Source organism: Sinohyriopsis cumingii, chromosome 4 (assembly GCF_028554795.1).
Source record: "Sinohyriopsis cumingii isolate HCF-2022 chromosome 4, ASM2855479v2, whole genome shotgun sequence".
Lineage (NCBI taxonomy): Eukaryota > Metazoa > Mollusca > Bivalvia > Unionida > Unionidae > Sinohyriopsis > Sinohyriopsis cumingii.
This window is the reverse complement of record NC_142964.1, coordinates 78,453,567-78,476,509: the sequence shown is the minus strand read 5'-3', so window position 1 is coordinate 78,476,509 and position 22,943 is coordinate 78,453,567. Positions and strand designations below refer to the sequence as shown.

At 37.2% G+C, this 22,943-nt stretch overlaps 1 protein-coding gene across 3 annotated transcripts in view; it reads left to right on the top strand.

Annotated features, from left to right (window-relative positions):
* Positions 1–18,506, top strand: part of LOC149801505 (acidic skeletal organic matrix protein-like) — a 34,809-nt gene extending 16,303 nt beyond the window's left edge. For 2 of the 3 annotated variants that reach the window (XM_089955683.1, XM_089955682.1), the window contains exons 2-4: positions 11,641–12,121; positions 12,704–12,922; positions 17,472–18,506. In XM_089955683.1, the coding sequence (XP_089811809.1) occupies positions 11,690–12,121; positions 12,704–12,922; positions 17,472–17,702 (882 nt within the window). In that variant the 5' untranslated portion in view covers positions 11,641–11,689 and the 3' untranslated portion in view covers positions 17,703–18,506. Of the gene's footprint in view, positions 1–10,535; positions 10,697–11,640; positions 12,122–12,703; positions 12,923–17,471 lie in introns of those variants that run through there. The other variant, XM_089955681.1, reaches the window with a different exon arrangement.
* The last annotated feature ends 4,437 nt before the right edge of the window (positions 18,507–22,943 follow it).

The window sequence follows — 22,943 nt, the reverse complement described above, 5'->3', positions numbered from 1 at the left end:
GTGCTAGACATCACCATAAACTGCCACACTACAGACATCGTAGCGACATGACTGAAAAATTGTCCAAGCTAAACACAAAATTAAAATCACACACACACACACACACACAGAGAGAGTTCTCAGCATAGTCAATATAGGATTACTTCAACTGCCAAAACTCTGTTTAACTCCCGACGAAGTCTGAATAATTCCACGTAGTCCGCCATGTTTAGTAACTATTCTGAAACAAATATCATTTTATGACACCTGTTTTAAATGGACAACAACTTCCCAAAAAATCTCTGGTTTGTCTCCGTTCTTGCCATTTTACCAGTGACCTCGGGTAATCGTTGCACTCTTTTCTGGCTTGAATCGTTAAAGAAGCGATCACCTACAGTAATTTAAACTCAATTCATGCCCCTAACAGACCAGGTCGTGAAAAAATCTTGGAAGTAATTTTAGGAATATACATCAATTTGATGTGTTTGGTGATTCGGATCTGGCGGAGTGCACCATAAGTTACAACAGCAAAAGTTGAGGTTGTACCGATTGTGACTTCGTCTCCTTCGGTCTCTATGTTGTACTTCAGAACGTTTTTTGTAAGGTGCGACGAATTACCTCTGATGTTTTCTTTCTCAACATGACGGATAATGACTATTGTGTTCTGATTAATTATGAGATTAGTGATTAGTGACAAGATTACTCGAGAATTTTCGTGCATTTCTTAATGACTGAGTACGAGTCACCGGAAAAAATATTGCCACGGCAAACCGATATACCGGTAACACCATGAACTCCTGGTCAATTTCATACTTCACCTTCAAGCTACTGATTGAGTGGAATGTGCATGCGTGTTGTAAAGGAACAAGAGGTTTACATTTGCAGGATATTACGTGTTTTGGCGTATTGATCGTTTGTCAGAGGTGGAATCGTAATAACAACGTTTTATTTGGTGGATTCAAGAATGCTAGGTAAAATACATAAAAACACAACTGTATGATTTTCATATTAAATTTTGGTGAAATTTGTATTTTTTGTCTGGAGAGCAAAACTACGTCTTCAACGCAATATATATCCTATATACGGTCGACTTCATTTTTATTATAAAACGTAGTTTACCTGGGACAACTATAGACGTTGCCGATAATACAATTACTACCCACGGAAAAAATCAGATAACGCGCGAACTTCGTTCCAAACACGTGTATAAACATGTTGCATTTTGCATCCTTTGCGACTTATAATTTGTAACTCACAAAATACTGCAATCATTCTGGTTTCCCAAAATTTGATTACTTATGAAAATTATAGTGATGATCTCTTTTTTTTTTGTTGCAATTTAATGCAGCACAATTTGTCTCCTGTGTGCAGAAATTTAGCTCCAGTAATTTATTTCGTCATATGTTCCCATAACAGACATCATGCTTTCAAGACCAATCAATGGTAGTTGAGACCTTTAAAGAGTAATTTCGTACTCCATGTTGGGGCGAATCCAGGTGAGAGATAGGGGCTAAACAAGTAGGCACGGGGTATGTGGGGTGAAACCTCTGGTGATTTTCTGGATGTTAAGCTTTCGGAAGCTCCTGCATTTTAAGTGTTACTAAGTAGAAGTTTAAAGATCTCCTGTAGTTATTCTGATAGAAATCCCACTTCTAATAAACACGCTACCATTTTTGCACAAAAAATGTCGAGGCTTAAAGAACCATATATATTCGTTATGGTATTTCCAAATAATTGAAACAAGCGTAATCCAGTGACTGTTAGAAAAGTTAAATCAACTTAATTGACGAACGCTTTCAGTCAAACAGTGATGTAAGTTATTGAAAGAGAGTGGAACGCTTTCAGTCAAACAGTGATGTAAGTCATTGAAAGAGAGTGGAAAGTTACAGTACTGGATTAGCTGTTACACTCGGGATTCAATATAACTGGCATGTTGCTGGCTTTTTGGTGGGGTCCAAGTCTGTGTTTCGACCGTTGGCTGCAGAATATTTGGGACGATGGTTCTAATGCTAATAGTACTCTAATAAGCGCCACTCCCCTCCCCCCCCCATTGGCACCGCTGCTGGGGCGTTTGTTTAATAAGCTACGGTAACCGCAAAGAAAATTTTCGCTAGGAAATGTTCCAGTAATTTCAATAGCGGATGTATATGATATGATACAGCATTTTTTTTAGATATCTACATGCGACTAAAAAACATTGAATGATGGGTGAGACCGGGGGGGGGGGGGGGCACTAGATATATAAGAGGTATGATGACGTTTCCGCAATCAGGGGTGCCAGGGGTTCAAAATCTATCTGAATATGGATTATATTTTACAACAAAAGCTCTGCGCAGAAGTCCTGTTCCGGTTCTGTTTATTTGTTTTCCTTTGGAAAGGGTAGAGAGCTTTCTATGGCAGACACACACACACACACACACACACACCATCATCATCATCACCCTAAATTCTCTCTGTCTTGGGCGTTGTGTCGCCATTCACAAACGACATAGGAATGCTTTTGGAAATTACGCCTATTACAACATTCGAATATTTACGCTAGGAATAAGGTCAAGCATAAATCTAGGTTTTGTCATATCTCTCCCACTCTTAAATCTGTCCAAAGTATAAATAAATACCTTTTAGGCATGCGTTCTTTATCAGATGGTACTATTTCAATAGCGGGTGTATATGATATGATTCAGCCGCTTTTTTAATAATATCTACCTGCGATGAGATAATATCGAATGAAGGGTGAGACGGGGGGGGGGGGGGCGGGACTATCTATGTAAGAGGTATAATGGACATTTCTGCAATCGGGGGTACCAGGAGTTCAAAATCTGTCTGAATAGGGATTATATTTTACAACAAACGTTCTACACAAAAATTCTTTTTTATGTTAAAAATCAATAACGGAACATGATTTTGCCAGATAAATTAAAACCAGAAGTGAAAGATATGACATTAAAGAAGATTTAGACACTGTATATAATATTATTAATTCAACAGTATTTCTTAGGTGTTCATGTCGACTGGGTTCACACATCAATGACACCGGGTATTAAGAATCAAAGAGTCCGTCTTTAGTATTGCATTTTTTTTTTAAATGTCTGGAACGGGGTGGGCTCCTAAACATTCGATTGTGACCATCCATTTCCCAATCCCTCTCTTCAGAGTTACAATTTCTTAACATGTGTGTGACCACCCCTCTCATTCTACTTCCACCACACCTCATTACGCATGTCGAATATCGTTTCTATGGGAAGACTTGATAACAGAATGACAACTGTGCAAAAGAGAGAGTCAAATAGGCAACGATATAGATAATAAAGTAAATAAATATTTGTGTGAGTGATTAGGATTTTTAACGTAGCTTAAACAATTTTTCAGTCATATCGCTATGATGTCTGTGGTGTGGCAGTTTATAGTGATGTCTAGCACTGGGGCATCTTGCCGCATACATGTAGCATTATGTCCCACCAAGTCACATTATCCTAATGGAAGGCCAACCAGTCCATACACTAACCTCTTCATTCTTAATGCTGAGCGCCTAGCGAGGCAGCTGCTAGTACCATTTTTATAAGTCTTTGCTAAAGTGGAGAGCCAACAAGGGAACGATATAGATAATAAAGTAAATAAATAAAAAGACAGAAACAAGCGAGGGGACTTTTCGCTAGGGAAAACACCCGAGAGAGCTTTACGATCAAATGATACCTAATCGGCACAACGAATATACAAAGACGAATCCAACGTTCAGTTAAAATTATTAAAAGAAGACGACCTAATTATAGATGTTTTCGAGATAATTAAAAGAGGAGGATGTTCATCGGAAAAGTTTTTTAATGAGTATTTTAATCACTGAACTGAATTGTACATAAATTTTATATTGTATGAAATGACTTGTGTTTATTTACTGTTGCGTCATGATAGTCGTAATTTGACATCATGTTACGTGACAGGAAATAAATTAGATTCTCCATGTGGTTATCAACACCCAATAACTTCCTCACACACAATACCTGTAGCATTCACTGAATCATCCACCGCATCATATTTACCGCGCATGTTATGTAACTGGCATAATATAATCAAGGAGTATGGTTTTGTACTTTTGGTGAGACTGAAGTACAACGAGTCAAGCTTGCTAACACATTGCAATAAGGGTGAGACTACCGTATCCCGAGTACAGACAATGTGGAAACAAATAACGTAACCACTGGACTGGGATTTCCTTGTCTCGGTGCGAACTGCAACATATATTATATTAATATCGAGGCAGTGTACCAAAGGAGATATGTGTGACTCGATGTCTTTCCACGCCATGTAAGTAACGAACCGTGCAACATCTCGACCGCATCACTTACAGTAACTACCTCTCTTTAGATTGTTTGAATATGATTTCATGTGAAGATATTTTCAAGAAACCTTGACCGATTTCGTAAAACAATTGACATAACCCAGAGAGTGAAAAAGCAAAAACAAAATCAGCATGTTTACTACTGACCGGATATAGATTTACATCTCTAAGAAAACACCGTGAACAGTGAAAATGACAAATTAGTATCATGTCTAATAATGTACAATTCAAAGAGCTTCATGAATTTTATGGAAAATGAACACAAGTTTGAGATTCATTTTGCGACACAAATCTAAGCTCCTTGCATTTGTCTATGACGTTGTAATATGACGCACAGTGACGTACGAAAAATTTATATGACTTAATGCCACTTATTTCAATGTACACGTGTGTGTGTGTGTGTGTGTGTGTGTGAGAGAGAGAGAGAGAGAGAAGCTGTGAATGTATTGTGAACACTAGAGCTCTAAATGAGTTTACTGCTTAGAAAGCAAATTAAGATTCAGAGTGAGATAGAGAAAGTGTGTGTGTGTGTGTGTGTGTTCGTGTGTCTGATAGCTAATATTAATATTCTAAGATCTAGAAGAATAATCTGTATAACTAAAGCGGTATAACCCATTAAATAGCCATCGATTTTGTCAGTCCGAAGCTGAGGAGTTAGTGTAATTGTTATGTACCCTTACACGATCGGCCGATGAAAAAGGCAATTTCTTTTTTACACTGTGCTTTATCGTGTAGGAAGAAGGGAAGATGATAAAAACATACAGACTCATAAATTGCGTGATACAACCTGCTAAGCGAAAAAGACAATTTTTCACGCACAAAATTCGCGACACGGTCGTGCTTCTAAAACACGATTTTCACTCCTCTGTCCGGGGCGGAGAGGAGGAGAGAATTATTTATACACCACCGTATATGTATGTTAACTGTACAGATGGTAAACATTCGTGCTTAATACTTATAGAATCGTATCACGCACTAGTGGTTTTATTCTGATTGTCAAAGACGTGATTAAAATACTCAGAGATAAACAAGCACTCTTGCACAGATTATAAAATGGCAACTTTTCTTTAAAGACAGACTTTACGCTAAAAGAAGTACTGTGGTTCATTTTTTTTTCTCAAGACAATCTGTCAAAACGCATCTGTTATTCAGGACAGGATAAATCACCAACGAAGCTAGCAAGCCCAGCAAACCTAAGCCTAAAGTTTGCAACTCCTGGTTGACGGAGTTTAAATTTATGAAGCACTGCATCAAGGGGCGGAACATTTTATTTTCTGAACATACCATCATAGAGACAATGCTTGATTTCAAATTCCAGTCCCTCAAGTAAATAATATCTCTAACATATTCAGACATTTTAACTAGAATGTGACAAATTTAACAAGATCTATGGGGAACTTTTCAAGAACAGTGCCATCCAATCTTTGTTCAGTGCAAAGATAAACTCTACTGACGCTTGCAATCGCCTTCAATAAGACTTCTTCTAGTTAGGAATCTATTCCTCTGCCCAATTTATTTGAATATTAGAAACATGGCCTTTTATATTTAATTGATATTGATACTTTTTAACAGTTCATCTTAGTTTCAAAGCAAAATACAAACATTTTCTAACATTTGCAATAAGGCTTGTTGTATTAACCCCTGATTATCGTCTATCAGTATGTTGGAGACTGGTTCACATTTACTTCTGATTTACGTTAGTTAATGTGATGCAATCTGATTTATATTAACCGCTGAATTCCGTTGGTCAAAATGAAGGGGACTTTCATATGCAACCTCTGATTGACGTAAGTTGATGTAAGAGAGTCTCGTTCACATCAACTCGGAGTTATAACGATACATACGAAAGAGACCGTTTTGAAGTAAACTTGGATTGACGTCAGCCAATGAACAGTGACTGGTTCATGACATTGTATATAGCTTAACCATTATCTGCAATTGGATTATATCGATTTATTCCCCCCACCCAAAAAAAAAACCCAAAAAAAAAATTAAAAAATAATAATGCAATGAACATGGATTTAATACATTATACGTCGAATGAAGGCCATATAGTAACAAAATCAAACGTCAAACACGTTTTCATTTATCAAAATAAATTAGAGCTTAATAAACAAAGTTAAACAAACTCTCGTCGTTATATGACTTGTTTATTGCAGACGTGTGCTATAAACAAGGGTGGAGACACCATTCTTGCTTTTAATGTCATACAATATTTAAAATACCAGAGCTGACGAGCGTATTCGTGCTATATTTAAAGTAACTGCTTCATCGCCGTGGCTTATAACGCTTGAATCATATCCACATTATCTCATGACGATCATAAATCAGCCGACCGAAAACACACCATTGAATAAAAATGTATTACAATGATGATAGGAAGTTTCTTGATCCTTTTAGGCAAATGTTATATATGCAATTTGTTTTTGCATGATTAACACTCATAGCATTTTCAATGAGTGTGTGTGTGATTTGGATTTTTAACGTAGCTTTAACAATGTTTCAGTCACATCACTTCAGTGTCTGCAGTGTGGCAGTTCATAGTGATGCCTAGTACTGGAGCATCATGTCGCAAACATGTAGCATGATGTCCCACCCAGTCACATTATCCTGACACCAGGTCGACCAGTCCTAACACTAACTAAATGTTGCTGAGCGCCAAGCGAGTCAGCTGTTAGTACCATATTTGTAAGTCTTTGGTATGACGTATGACTCTGCCAGGGATAGAACCCGCGACCTCCTGCATCCGAGGCGGCCGCTCTAACCACTAGGCCACCGGAGCAGTCATTTTAAATGCAGTAGCAAATCTGGAAATGTGCTAATAAGAACAGAGTTTAGATCTATATTTATAAGAATTCTTCATAACCATGTTGAATATATGAAGTACTGCAATATACTAAATAAGTAACATAGTTTGACAAATATATTTTATTCACCTCTTTTTAATTATTCTTAAAATGCCGGTCTAAATTTCAGTCATGCAAAAATTAATTTTTTTTAAAAGATATCTAGTTCATCAAGTGTAGGCCAGATTTAAATCTCAACAAACCAGATTAATTGTTTCCATTTAGTCCCGCTCTCAAAGGAACGTTTCAGCTCATAGTAACTCAATTTGAAACTACGTTTTAGAAAAAGAAAATTGTCATGGTTTAGATGCTGACATAAAATAGAAGGGGCAAATCCAGAGTGGGAAAGAAGATGGCGGCCTCTCATATCTCGCTATTAAAATGACAGCAACAGATCCAAATGTTTCTTTGATTAAGTTTTTTTTAATAGTCAGATGGTTGAAAGAATGCCCTCGAAACGCTTAAAATACAGACGCTTTGTCCCCTTGCCATACACAGAGGCATCAGTCTTTCAAGCACCTCGTCTGCTGGCTCACGCTTTTCCCTATATAAATCGAATTTTTATTTCGCAGTAATGCAAATGAAATTTTCTCTCTGAAAGATTTTATCAAAGATTTGACAAAGATTTTCTTAGTGCTGATGTTTAATGGAATTTATCAGTTGTTTCTTCATTATATTACGAAAAGAAGCCTAATTGGGGCGAGATAAGAAAGGTGAACATGAGCACATCAGATGAGGATTAGAGCGATATCATTACTGTTTAATGCTTGAGAGCACACATTCAGTTTACAATTTCGTTTTACAGAAACCCAAATTGTGTGGGATACGTTTGATACTGGGATGCGCTATTTTCACCAAATCCTTCATCAACTTTCTCATTAACTAAGAGTGTCACTAAGAAATGTGCACCTTCTTCTGTTCCATTAATTTTACTAACGAAATTAGACCCAGTCATCAAAAGACCATCTCCATGCTCCAAAAACTCGAAAATCCTGACAACTGATTGGCTGGACGTGAAGTCAGTAAAACGTGAGATGTTATGAATTGAGTCCAATTATGAACACGACACTGGTCTTTTTATTATTAATCATGTTGTATCAGTAGTAATAATGGCAAAGAATGTTCTTATCTCTTGGAAACTTACTAGCTCGGTTAGAAAAGACTCTATATCCATGAGTCGTGGGTTCTGCATCCGCCCTGGCCATCAAAGGTCGAATGCCATGTGTGTTCTGGGAAAGGCACTTAGCTCCCATTTCAACCGCTCCGGTGACCGAACTGGCTAGAATGTCCGCTTCGGATGCGGGAGGTCGCACTTAGCTTTCATTTCAACCACTTCGGTGATCTAAGTGGTTAGAGTGTCCGCTTCGGATAGGGGAGGTCGTGGGTTCGAACCCCATCTGAGTTTTCTCAAAGACTTCTAACATTGGAACTAGCAGCTGCCTCGCTTTGTGCTCAGCATTGAGAGGTAGTGTTAGCACTGGTCGGTCTGGTGTCATGATTATATAACTGGGTGGGACATGTTGCTAAATATCTGATGCATGGTGTCCGAGCAGTAGTCATCACTATAGACTGTCACACTACATACGTCATAGCGATATGACTCAAATTGTTAAAAATCTAAATCAGAGAGAGAGAGAGAGAGATCCCATTTCCTTGGGATGAGATAACCATTAATTTAATGTGGACAAAAGCACAATAACAGCAGATGCTTTAGTTGCAGTGTGGTTTCAGTGACAAAACAAGTTCACAACGCATCAGCATTAGACTTTCTTCAATGGAAGAAATCTATTTTTTACATTACATATATGAACTACGATACAGAAAGTATATAGTGGAAAAAAAGACTAAAACCCTATATTGATTATATCTCACGGTTACAAAACTAGACTGAAAATCATCTTTATGAAATGAAAAGGCTGCTAAATAATGGGAATGCTTTGTCTTTACTTTTAACGTGAAATAGTATGCTTCTGATCTCAGAAGTTTGTAAAGACCTCATCGTGTTTTATTTTGATCTGCTCATTTATTGACTATTCAAATTCCTATATTCAGGCAGACTTATGAGCATGTATATAAGGGTGGAAATACCGTGCCCGATTTTATTTCTTGCAATATTTAAGAGACCACGGTTCTATGTATTTTTCACCCTGAGCGACTTTTTTCTTGTGCAGTGAAGCTCATCTTCACTGCATGTCACGCTTGACTTGAATCCAGTTGTAACTTGTCATTAAAACCGGTCGATAACACATCAACATGGATATAAACGAACTGAGTTGACAGTGTATGTGCATCTAGTATTTAAAGGGAAAAATAAGTGTGTGTGTGTGTGTGAGAGAGAGAGAGAGAGAGAGAGAGAGAGGAAAAGAGAAGTTTTGCTTCCTGTCCGATTATTGGTATTTTCCTGTTGACATAGTGCGAAGTTACTGTGGGAGGCATACATGCCTCACATCAGTTTCAAGAACAAAACAAACCCAAATCACCTGTTCACAAATATATCCATATCTTTAATCATTAGGCAATAATAGCTGAAAAAGTCAAATCAAAATGTGACAAGGGCTCATTTACGAAACTATCCCTGCCATCGAACGGGGGGTGGGGGGTGGGTCGGACTCGTTGATCATGGGAAGACACTCAATTTCCATTTCCTCTGCAACGTAAAGCCACTAACTTGTTAAAAGTGTCATTAAAACCAAAAAGAGCAAATTCAGATGTTATAAAGGGAATATTTTGCAGTTGCCATGGAAGCGTTGATTTGTCTCACATTTACCTGTGATGTGACCAAACAAAGTGATAATTAAGTATAAAATCAACAGTATGTCTCTTTAATATATTGATCATTTTGCTCCTTACCGACTTTGATACATCTTGCCGACCTTTTATTTCATCAGTTTGTGACGTGGTAAGGTAAGCTCTCAAGGTGTGTTAAGTGCCTTACTTAACCTCCGAATTGTCGATGTGGATGGAATGTGGGTTGTAAAGGACTAAGATGTTGTAAATCATGTAAAGTTCGTTTTATAATACTCATTTGGTTATAACTAGTTCACTATAATTACAGCGCAATTTTACAGTTACAGCTGAATTTTCTTTTCGAGGTTGTGTAATACCGATCTGTTTAATTGTCGATTGATAAGTAAGTGGGATCGTAAGTACGTATGTATTTGTTGCTGATTGTACAAATAGACACAAAATGCAGGTAACGAATGTTGTGGCCATCATTAATGTGAAATATCCGTGTTAAGTTACTTCTGAAGTTTTCCTCATCTTTTAGTTCTGCATGTAAGAATCCTTAATCTTCGCTCACATCCACGCCACACATCCGGTGCCTTTGGGTCTGATGATAACGCCCTCTTGCGGGAACATCTAGCCGGATGTCTTATGTGATTCAGATAGTGAACTCATCAAATATAGCGAATAGTACTCTGTTCTCCAAAGAAGAACTTCTACTTAAATAACAGAAAAGTCGCACTTTGCCGTTTCGCACAAAACACGATTGGAAATTATTATTATCACATACAGGAGAGTGTGTATATAAAAGGCAAGAACAAAAGGAACGCAATAGTTACATGGATGTAAACACTTGTTTCTATCGAGTTTTAACGTGCAACGTCACTCTCTCTCTCTCCGTATTTCACACGATGCACATACTATTCTGATGCTAAACACCGTACAATATACAATGAGGCCACACGATGTTTTAAAAAAAAATCACATATTAAACTCAGAATTGATCGGAAAGTTCTAAAGTTTAATTATACATCATAATTTTGAGTGTGTGGGTGAACATTTGAGTTTTGAATCGTAAGGATAAATCGAAACGTATTTGTAAAGAGAGATTCCATAATGGTATATTATTGTGGCTGACCTTTAACATCGGGCCGTGAACGGAACCGTTAACATCAGACCGTAAGTGGTACCGTTAACATTGGGCCTTAAGAGGTACTGAGATACGTCTGTACATATATACACTCTTCTTTTGCACATCTGCTTCGTGCTCCATGCCAAGAGTGCAGTAATGTGCTCGTCTTGCTGTCTCTTTTTAATTTTGGTTTATATGCATTTTTATTATTTGCTATCGCATTCTTCAGCTTCAAAGGAAACTTCTTTAAGTTTAATTTTCATTGTAAAGAGTATTCCATATAAAGATTCATATTGTTAACTATAAACAAATATGGAAACTTTTGCATATTGGTTGCTTCTACACATACATGTGTGTTAAACGTATAGATTACCTATATAAACTTATCTTTTTCAGATTTCACTCTTAAATTATTATTTTTTCTGAAGGACTAGACATACATACATACATACATACATACATACACACACACACACATACATACATACATACATACATACACACACACACACACACATACATACATACATACATACATACATACATACATACATACATACATACATACATACATACATACATATTCGAGGTATTGAAACATCCGTTTTGATTACCTTTGTTAGACACGAGATTCCTGCTGACTGAAATTTGACACGGATCTAGAAACTCAACATGATCGTCCACGGTGGCTGTGTCGTTCTGCTGCTGATTGCCATTACTTTTGTCTTCGCCGACCAAGAAGTGGATAGCAACGGCATCTACGTCAAGGTTCTGGGACATTCTGGAAAAATAATGGTGGGGAACAGACAAAATTCATCCGAAGATCCGAATTCTGTGCAAATAGAGTTCGACGAAATAAAGGAGAAAGACTCTAGCGGAAACGAGGTTGGAAAGAGTGGAGCCTCGAAACATAGCTTCAACACATTTGCGAGCCAGTCTTTCTCTTTCAGCAGCTTAGACAATGTAGAGTTCCAAAACATCAGTGCCAAGATGTTTAACTTCACTGCCAGTCTCACAACAGTCAATGCCTACCTATTGACAAGTGTTTATATATTTACAGAGGATGGCAACATAACAGTCGCCAACGAAAGTACAAACGTCAAGGTAAGAATGTTATACATCGTGCATACAACATCGTGTACATTTTCTTCACATATTTTTGCGCACTTGAGACTTTTTATTTATATGCTGCAAAAGTTGATAAAAGGTTCCGTAACTTCAAGTAACCATGATTGTAAACGTATGTGATGTACTGATATGGCCATTCGGATTAAGCTTGAAAAAGTGTTCTTCTAACTCGTCCTGCTAGCTATATAATATTTCTTTGTTAGAACGTGGAAATAGAAATTGATAATAAGAAAAAGGAGTATGAGGGAAAAAGTTAACTAATGCCAGAATATACTTTGTTTTACGAGTTTAGTGTTGTCCCGAGTCAGGCGAATGCAAATAATATTATAATGAAAAAATACATTTTTTTACGAAGACATATGGATATTTGTATTTGAAACTCGTTATCTGTATCACAAGACGAATGGCTTGGTGGGACGTTTTATCTAAGAAATTAAGCCTGCAATTAGTTGATGTGCAAAGCTATTAAAGATAGGAACCAGTCAAGAAATCACATAGCAAACTGAAGGATTTGAGAAATTTTCTGAGTTCCTTTCTTTGGTGATCTTCTTTTTCAAGGCTGGAAACGTGAAGTTCAGCACGGAGATAAAGGGCTGGAACTTCTGTGGATCAGCTGGTGTCACCTGCAGAAAAGGAAACACAGATGAACAAGGCGTGTACATAGATTTTGTTATCGTCATCAAGGGGAAAGGGTCTGCATCCAAAGCAAGAAAACGGGCCTCGGATGGAGACGAGTATGATCTAGGAGGAGGTGCCGGGGTTATTCTGTCCAAGAAAGTAGGTTTCTCACTGTGGCATTGTCGACTTTTGCTGCCATTGGCTTTATCCCTTACCCTTCACAACACCAGATATACGCTGAATTTTAACATATGGACTAGAGCATTGTTTCCTGTATTTGTAAACATTGGATTTACACGGGTTCCATCCTTTGGAATTGTTCATTCAAATTTCAGATGCTATTATTGTAGAGTTGCATATGCTTATCCTATGATAATATAAAGATCATATAAATAAATGGTAATATTATATTTGTGATGGCCATTTAGTCATGAAATAAAAATGGCTGTTTATTGAGGTTTGATTCATCACTGAAGCAAAAGAAATATAAAAATCTTTAACAAACATGAATTCACCTGGTCTAACTAACAAGAAGGCCATACCAGTGCTGTTTAATTGATTATAAGCTAATCTAGTGGTAAACGTTCCATGACGTATAAACGTAAATAAACCATGCTTAAGTGACTTCGTCGTCAGAAATCATTTGTATTAGAAAGCGTATCCATTTTGACGACATTGTTTGGCTTTGTTTACTTATTGCCTTTTTCGTTTACATACATTGGGATTATATTAGGACTTTATCGTTGCAACGATTTGTCACTAGGTTGTTTCTTTGGGTGCTTGCGTGTGTGCAATATACTGTATAATTTAAGTTCATGGAATGGTCAGTTTTAAATGCAGGAATATATTGTAAGGTGATCCGTGCGATTTATGGACACGTGTTTAATTTTGCACACTGAAGTTCCACTCCAGTTCGTAACTTAGACAGTGATACACGTCTACAGAGAAGGTGAATCCTGGCCGTAGACCTAAAGGATTATATATTTGTTTTAGAAATGACTGGAATGCTTATGTTCACGCTACTCAGTCTCATCAGTTCATTTGACAGTAAAAGTGACGTAATACCATGGCCCTGCGAGTGCTGTATGTCGTGTCTCCTGTACAGTGCGTCCATAAGCCATTGCTGTTTTGCATTTTTCGTGTGTGCTAAAACCACTGGATCAAATTTGACCAATCTGAAAAAAATTGGATGATTCCATCAGGAGAAGCGAACCAACCGTATGTGTCCTATTTATGCCGTTATCAATATCCGGCCGGTGAAGTAAATCCATAAGAGACAACTTTGCTTTCAAGTTTGTTTGTTTTGTTGGTTTTTTTCCGGGGGGGGGGGAATTTAAACAAAGTTTCAGGTACATTAAAAGCTTATCGCTTATGTGACAAACTAACTTGGAGAAAACTGATACAAAATCAGCATAGGCTATCTTTTTATTTCTCATAAGAGTTGCACTGAAATGAAATAAATGTAATTTTTAGTGTAATTGTTGACATCAGCATGCTTTGAAATCTTACACAAAATTCAAAAGGCTTAACTCAGTCAAGATTCTCGTTAGAAATGCGTGCTGCTAAAAGCAAGCAATGCTCTTCACAGGTTAGCGAATCTCCAGGACATATAACACACACATGATTTTGATACAGACTGCAATTGGATGGAATGACTAATCATCCTGTGGCGACACGTATTGATTTGTGATTGAACTGATTTTAAATTGTGGGCGTTGGTTTAATATGGGTGATTTGACTGTAACATCATGTCCTCTCACGCAGTGTTAGATACTTGAACTTCTTAAAGACGACTCCATTAATAAGTGTTTATTGTCTAAGGTCATGACTCATCGGCACTAAGCTTAATGTGTGTCGCATGTTTACAGTCGTGATGGGGCGTTCAATACAATCGTCTATTTGTACAAACTCAACAAAACCTTTATTGATGAAAGTGTATCACATGCCAAACACTAGTGCCGTAAGAGAGTACCACAGTTGCTATAATTATAGTAAGTGACATCTCCAGTGGCGTCACTCGGGTTGGTGTCACCCAGTGCGGTAGCTCATGGTGTCACCCCCATGGTCCTCCTTTCGTAACAGAGCATACAGAATCCTTAGTAATGTCATTTTGGTGTCACCCCCTCTGATGGTGTCACCCGGTGCAGTCCGCACCCCCACCCCACCCCCACATCCCCCTAGCGACGCCACTGCTGTGCCTGCTAGTCATGTATTTAACTATGATCGGTTATCCGCTTATGAAATCCGACTAGACCGAGCAGTGTGTGCTCTGTAAAATTTGCAATTTTTCATTTTGGTGTCACCACTCTGAGATGGTGTCACCCGGTGCGGTCCGCACCCCCCTAGCGACGCCACTGGACATCTCAAACAGGGAATATATAAAAAAAAAAATGGAGAAAATGTAAGAACATTTAGATACATGATTAGACTACATAAAATAATACATGACAGTAATGAATACGATACATGACAGTAATGGATACGATACATGACAGTAATGGATACGATGCATGACAGTAATGGATACGATACATGACAGTAATGGATACGATACATATCCTGGAACGTATAAAACTTATTAAAGAGATGAAATAGTATATCATTATTGAGTGTGAAAAATTTACAGTTCAACCAAAGAGTATAAAGTTTGTGATGTTTCAACATCTCTGGCAATATCTTTGGAGAATGTTGAGATTATTAGTCGCAGATAAGTTTTGTCAATTTGCAATTCGTGATTTGCAGTAATCGAGCGGTTTTAAAAATTTGGTTACCTTTTTATGAAAGTTTGGGTTAATGAATGAATCACCTAATTCGGGTGGGTGATTACAGAATTTATCTCCACATCGGGGGTGGGGGGTGGGGGGCTTGTATGCCTTTCCAACTTTCTCATCAAAAATAGAGAGCAAAAGACTACGATACATGCTAATGTTGCTCAGTCTGATGTGTCTATTGTGTCAAATCATTAGAAGAAGAAAAAAGTCTTGTTTTACTATACGCTGTTAATTTAACCGAGAAGTAGATGGAATTTCTGATTTTGGGTAATTTGTTTTCTCTTTTAGTACACCAAACAGCGACTTCCGAACCAACGCAGTTTCTTGCGGATATTCGCGACTGATGCCATATTCGGTTGCCTTGAGTTTGAAAGCATTTGATAATATCAGTTAATACATCGGTGGTCACGTGTTGCTATCACTGGTGTACGTTTCACTAACGACTATTACTACTGCGCATGCCTGTAATCAATTGTTAGTATTTTGTATTTATTTGGGTTTGTTTTATTCTACTTAAGTATAGTGGATTTTAGAGTACGACTGACTAATTATGGTAAGTTGTACTTAAAGAAGACAAATATATTCCTTTTTTTATCAGACTTGCGTCATTGGCGTCCAGATTAGAATGCAGCTGACAGATTTTACAATTCATTTTGCAGTGTCAGCGACGGCTAAAAATTTAAAATAAATTCTTTTCTGAACATTATAAAATACTTATCAATAGAATGTGCAGGAAACTATTGTACAAGTATGTTTATTGACTTTGTCTCACTATGACTTGCTTAAAACCACCATGTTCCAAGTTTCTTTGACCAGTAACTTGCAAATTACAGGAACTGTTTTGACATTGACCTTAACAACTGTTTAAAAAAAATATTGAACCAGACATGTTGCTGAAGAAGTATAGAGTTTCTAAATATATGTTTTAGCAATACATCAACTGGAAACATTATAATTCGTATTTTGCTAAATTCTAAAAATTTCAATACACCTTTGGGGGGGGGGGGGATGTGGACGTTGAATACCGTACATCACTGTTGGACTGAAAACGATCGTAAATTAGGTTATTTTCATTGTTCTAACAGTCGTTGGATTACTCATGTACTGTATTAATTATATGAACATACCATAATGGATATATAGGGATCCATAAGTCTTAATAAGGTATGGCTTTCATTTTTGTGTGGAAATAGGGCGACGTTTATTAGAAGGTTTCTATGCGATTAGCTACGATAATGAAAGAATCGACACATTTTGAGTCACGCGGAGACGGTCTTGAATATTTAAAGTATTTTGATTCAGTATTGCTGGTATAAATAATTGAAAGAACATTTCAATTACGTGCAACAAAAATATATCATTTTCCTTGATACAGTCGTTTGACGATTTTCATTTTAAAGAAAATGACGTAGATATTTATATGGTGAAAGAATGCGCATGTCAAATTACATTCCTTAATTGGCACGTGGATTTTTTTGTGGGCCGCGAGAAACGATTATTTTCAAGACATATTGCTTTCATCTATGGTGGTGATGTGTGTATACGCCATTGTGAAGACGTTCATCATTCTGCTCCTTTTCGAATGATGCATTTTAATTATGGATTTAGGCATGCACTGAGAGTATGGCATTCCTGCGGAAAGGCAAGTTAAATTAACGTAAATGTGATATCATTAGTTTGGGTGCTCAGTGCGTAAGTTGCTAGTTTCTGGATGGATATGCTGCAGTCATAACATAGTAAGTATTTGTGTGGCTTGTTGTCTATTTTTTTTATACATACATTCACATTGCAGATGTTTGCATATTATTATTCTTTGAGCTAGCATTTGTTCATTTCACGAAATGAGAAAATGCCAAAGATTTATATTTTGCTTGCATCAAATGTTTAACAGCAAATGCACATTTTCTAAATAAGAATCTGTTTTATTCTTAATTTAGGTAAAATATGATGACAAAGACTGGACCAATATGTCCAATGGCTATCCCACGATGACAACAACTGGAGGAAAGCAGATCTTTACATTCCGCTTCGAGAAATTCAACAGCTCTGCGTTGTACGATCCAATCGTCACCATGGGTGGCAGTGTCGATGGAAACGGTGGATGCATTCTGTCCGTGTCGTCTCTGTTCGTGTTTACTATGATGTCACTGTTTTACCTTTTGTTTTAAATGATGTAATCTAATGCACATCTCTCATGCTCTAGCAAGGGTAAGAGTTGTTGAATGCGGTTTTCTCCTTGCAGGTAGAGGTGGTCTACGTTTTGCACCTAAAACCCACCCAAACGTTTCATTCACCTTTGCAAAATTATCAGTTTGTATTAGGGTTGGCGTCGCTTCTGTTAGACAAAAATACTGTTATAAGTTGAATCCAAGAGATAAAGAAAAATAATGCGGATAGGAATTGAACCTAGAACTTTATGCTTTCTTTTTCACTTATTATCGAAAAGAAAAGGAAAACACAACAAAATTCTTTGTCATGGGCGGTTGCTACTTTTGTTCTTATCTTGCCATGGATGCTTGACACGCTCATGTTATGAGTTTGACTTATTTTTGTATCTATCTTATATAGTAACACACACACACACATAATATATATATGTATATGTATATATATGTATATGTATATATAATACAACGATAAGTCTATTGTGGCTTTGATTTTTAACAAACAATGAAGTGTTTTACATCAAAATAAATTTTTGATACTTGAAGACTTCAAGTATAAAACGTGAGAAGTCTATATATATATATATATATATATATATATATATATATATATATATATATATATATATATATATATATATATATATATATATATATATCAGAACGCGTCCTAATTGGTATACTTGTTTAATCCTATGCTTCATGCAATAGGTCTTGGTGTAACGCAATGTGTTACTTTATTACAGCTTTCCTTTTATTTAACCAGGTCCAATATCTTGTATGCCATCAATAAACCATTACCGTAAATCCCTTATCGTTATGTTATATGTGTATCCCATTACCGTAAATTCCTTATCGTTATGTTATATGTGTATCCCATTACCGTAAATTCCTTATCGTTATGTTATATGTGTATCCCATTACCGTAAATTCCTTATCGTTATGTTATATGTGTATCCCATTACCGTAAATTCCTTATCGTTATGTTATATGTGTATCCCATTACCGTAAATTCCTTATCGTTATGTTATATGTGTATCCCATTACCGTAAATTCCTTATCGTTATCTTATATGTGTATCCCATTGTTTTCATGGTGCGTCTTCTACTGACAAGGTCCTGATTTCAATAACTTTTTCAAACTCTTTCTTCAAACTTTCACGACTTTGAACATTTTTTCTGCGGTTGAGATAGGAGAGATGATGAAATATATGTTCAAAGCTATGCAATTGTGCAACAGCAAACTGATTTTATTTTATTTATAATTATTTCTGGAATACTGCACATTTGTGTAAATCCGTAAATTTTGTTCAGAGATAATAAAAAAAAGGCTCGTTTCAGGCTGTTCATAATATTAGCATATTGTAATTTGATCCCGCCAATTGCACAGTGAAGGAAAACAATCATTGAAAGCAGACAAACAACAATCAGTATGTTTCAAACATCGTCTCTTTGAGATACAATATTTGAGATGAAACCAAGAGCCAACGAGCCAACACTGCCAGTAACACGCTTTTTCCTACCGTTTCTATCCTGAGGAAAAAAAAAGACCTACAAGGTTTATTACAACATTGAATGGACTTGTTGCCTAGGTACAAGTTAATGTGCATATTCTAGAGAAGCTTTATCAATTATATATATAAAAAAATCACGAGTATCATTTTACTATAAAAAAGACAATAAAATATTTATTATTTTAAATTGTTAGGATAAATACAGTACTTACACAGAACTTGCTAAAAAAAAATTAAACATGGAAAATTCAAGAGATAAAATATATGCGACAGAACTATATATATGCGCATGTATGCATGTACAAATACACTTACAAGGAAGACTACATGTATATTTGTATGTCCTGTTAATTCAGAGTTGTTCCATTTGCCACTCAGCATTTTTGAGTATTATGACATTTTTTAATTCTATTTTACGATCAGTTTGTTTTCTTCATCAACATCGTAAACATGTTTGGACACTTCGTGACCTACCTACCTATCTACCCACCTATCCAGCTATCTATCTATCTATCTATCCATCTATCTATCTATCTGTCTGTGTATCTATCTATCCATCTGTCTATCTATATATCTGTCGATCTGTCTGTATGTTTGTCCATCCATCAACAGGATTATAACCTTGCAAGGTGGAACGTATAAACGTCATTAAAAGAGAGATATCTGACAGTCTGTACAGATGGATCCTAATTAATGGAAAGTTGTGAAGCGCATATCAGTTAATAGAGATGTCATCATAAATTTAGGATGAAATTTAAATAATGATACGTTAGTAGTTAAGTGGGATACCCTAGCGACAATGTAAATTAGCATTACAGACCCCCTTGGGACAATCTGGCGACAATGGAAAATTAACATGGAGAAAAATCGCGGGACAATCTGGCGACAAGGGAAATTAACATGGAGAAAAAATCGTGGGACTGTTGAGCGACAAGGGAAATTAACATGGAGAAAAATCGTGGGACTGTTTAGCGACAAAGGAAATTGAACATGGGATTTTTATTTTTAAAAAAAAAAAAAAAAAAAAAAAAAAAGGGTAGCAATCGAAAGTCATTCTTTTTTCGAGAAATGTGGGTGGCCCTGAAAAGGGTCTTTGGGTTTATGTTAATATTAATATTAACATAGATGGCATCTGTCACATCTTCTTCTTCTTCTTAAACTCCTTCTAACTGCAGGTCCATACACAAGTACCCTCTTGAGACATCCTTGTCTTTCTATGTAAACTCTTCTCATCCATAGACTAGTATCTGTCCTATCAACAACAGTCCACTTGGACCGGACATACATGAGCATGTCCGTCCTAAACATCATTGAAGACACAAGGGTGGATGATTCAACTGTGGTCCACATCTTGAGGCGACGAGAACAGGTGAATCAATGCAGTGAACTGCGCTTATTTATAGGTAGAGGAAGGATTGAAATGGATTGAGTTTATTCACCAATCCGAACACGCGTTACAAAATTCAGTCAGCCCGCATCCAATCCGAAGAGAGCAGTTTGTGACGTCACGTGGTCTATATAGATTCGCTAGCGCCTGTGTGCAGTCAATCTATGCGACAGTGATTCAACATGACGGAAACTCAGAAAACGATCCATTGGGGTGCACCAGCAGGGGAGACCGCCCAAGGGAACCCGGACTTACTTTCAGAAGAGGTAAATTGGGATTTTGTGGATTTTCTTACCTCGCAAGAATTTCTTCCGGAACCTTCGTTACCTTCTTCATTACCGCAAGTGGAGAATCTTAGACAGAGACAGAAAGAAGAATTGGAGAAATTTATACAACGACAAAAGGAAGCGGAACAAGCTTTTCTCCTACAGCAACAGCAGCAAGAAGAAGAGGTAAGAAAAAAACAAAAACAAGAAGTAGCAGCAAAGAAACAAGAGGGTGAAAATCAAACGGTCACGGTACTGTTGGACATTTTAGCGGAGTTAAGAAGTCTGAAACAAATGTATCAGACTTCTTTATTACGACCGAAGAGAATACGACCTTCCCGAGCTAAACACGTCAACCCTGTGACTAAGCCTACCGTACCACCCTTAGTGATTTCAACCCAATCATCATCATCATCAACATTACGCAGTCCAGAAGTAGGCCTTGGCCGTGGCAAAGGCTTAAGACAGTTAAAGTTGATTGCTTAAACTCACCCCTACACCAAAAAAAGCCCCTTTTCAGGGCCACCCACATTTCTCGAAAAGAGATACAATTTCATTTGCCAATAACTCAAAAAAAAAAAACATTTTACCCCTATAGTACGTGTCTGTGTATGAGTGCGTGAGTGTACGTTCTTATTTTAAAATCAAAACTCAAAGACACTTACCTTATATAATTAATTTATTCTTTTATCCATTGTTACAATCCAATTCACAATTCACAACAGAACACTTTAAAAAGTTCATTGACTTCTTCTGTCTCATTGTTTACTCTCTCTGTTTTTTAAATTTCTTCGTTACGGATCACTGCCATCTCACCTCTGTCTGCGGCGGTTCGAGTCTAAGATTCAGCCAATGTGAGCATGTGAGAAAGCTTGCCAGTAGCTTCTCGTGGGTCGGTGGTTCTTTCCGGGCTTTTCCGGGTTCTTCCTCCACCATTAATACTGGCCGCCATGTATAGCCTATCGTGTGCTGAAAAATGGCGTTAAACCCCACAACAACAACAAAATCTTCACCGTCTTTTCCTCTTCTTCCGCCTCACTTTCTTCCCTTCTTCTTTTCTTCTCCTGTTTCTTTTTCTTTGCCTCTTGTAAATAGAATTGTCTTCTTTCTTCCTCTTCTTCCTCTGAAGAATCCCCCTCTTCCTCTGAAGAATCCCTCTTTTCTTCTGACTCCTCTTGTTTCTTTTTTGGGCAATCTGGAGACCAATGTCCTTTTTCTTGACAATAATAACAGGTATCTTGACTTCTGTCTTTTCTAGCCCCTTTTTTTCTTTTTTGACGATCTGGACACTCTGAAGACCAATGCCCTTTCTTCTGACAGATATAGCAAGTATCTTCACTTTTATCTCGAAAGGAAGGAGAGTAGTCCTTGGGCTGGTCTGAAGAGAATTTTCTAATGACCCCTCGCAAAGCTCTGATGAAACGTTCGATTTGGCTAGTCTCTTCCATCTTTGTGCTCGGTTAGAGAGTGAAATGAATAGTGAAAGGACAAGACACACACCCTTTTATATACGCTGGTCTGCCATGACTATAAATTAGTCCATGGTGTTTAAACTTGAGTCATTTGACGTTTTTTACTCAAGATGAAACGATCCTATTCATTCGAGAAGAAAGAAGAAGAAAGTAAGAGGCAGAAACGTAATCTATCGCCTCGTACCAGGGCTGAAGTCTTGGCACAAATTCATGCCAGTGATTTTGAAGAGGACATGAGTGAACCAGAATCCGAATCCTCTAAACCAAGTTCGCCACCCTTAGTCAACCCTGAAAAATACTATTCCATTCGAGAGACGGAAAAGCGCTCCTCTAAAAAATTTAGAACCACGGCTTACAAATACACAGTGAAGTTTAAAGATTTCAAGGCTGAAGTACCGTTAGAGAAAGCAGAAGTGTTCATCACTGGGGTGTGGGATTCTTTGCTCACCGCACTCAAGCGACAATGTCAACCCAAAGAAGACGATCGCTTGAGACTTTCCATACAACACGACGGTTTGAAATCCCCTATTTGGATCGAGTTTAGCACCCCTGCAGAATTGACCGCTTCCAAAGTCATGGACAACATTCAACTCGTGCAACAATCTA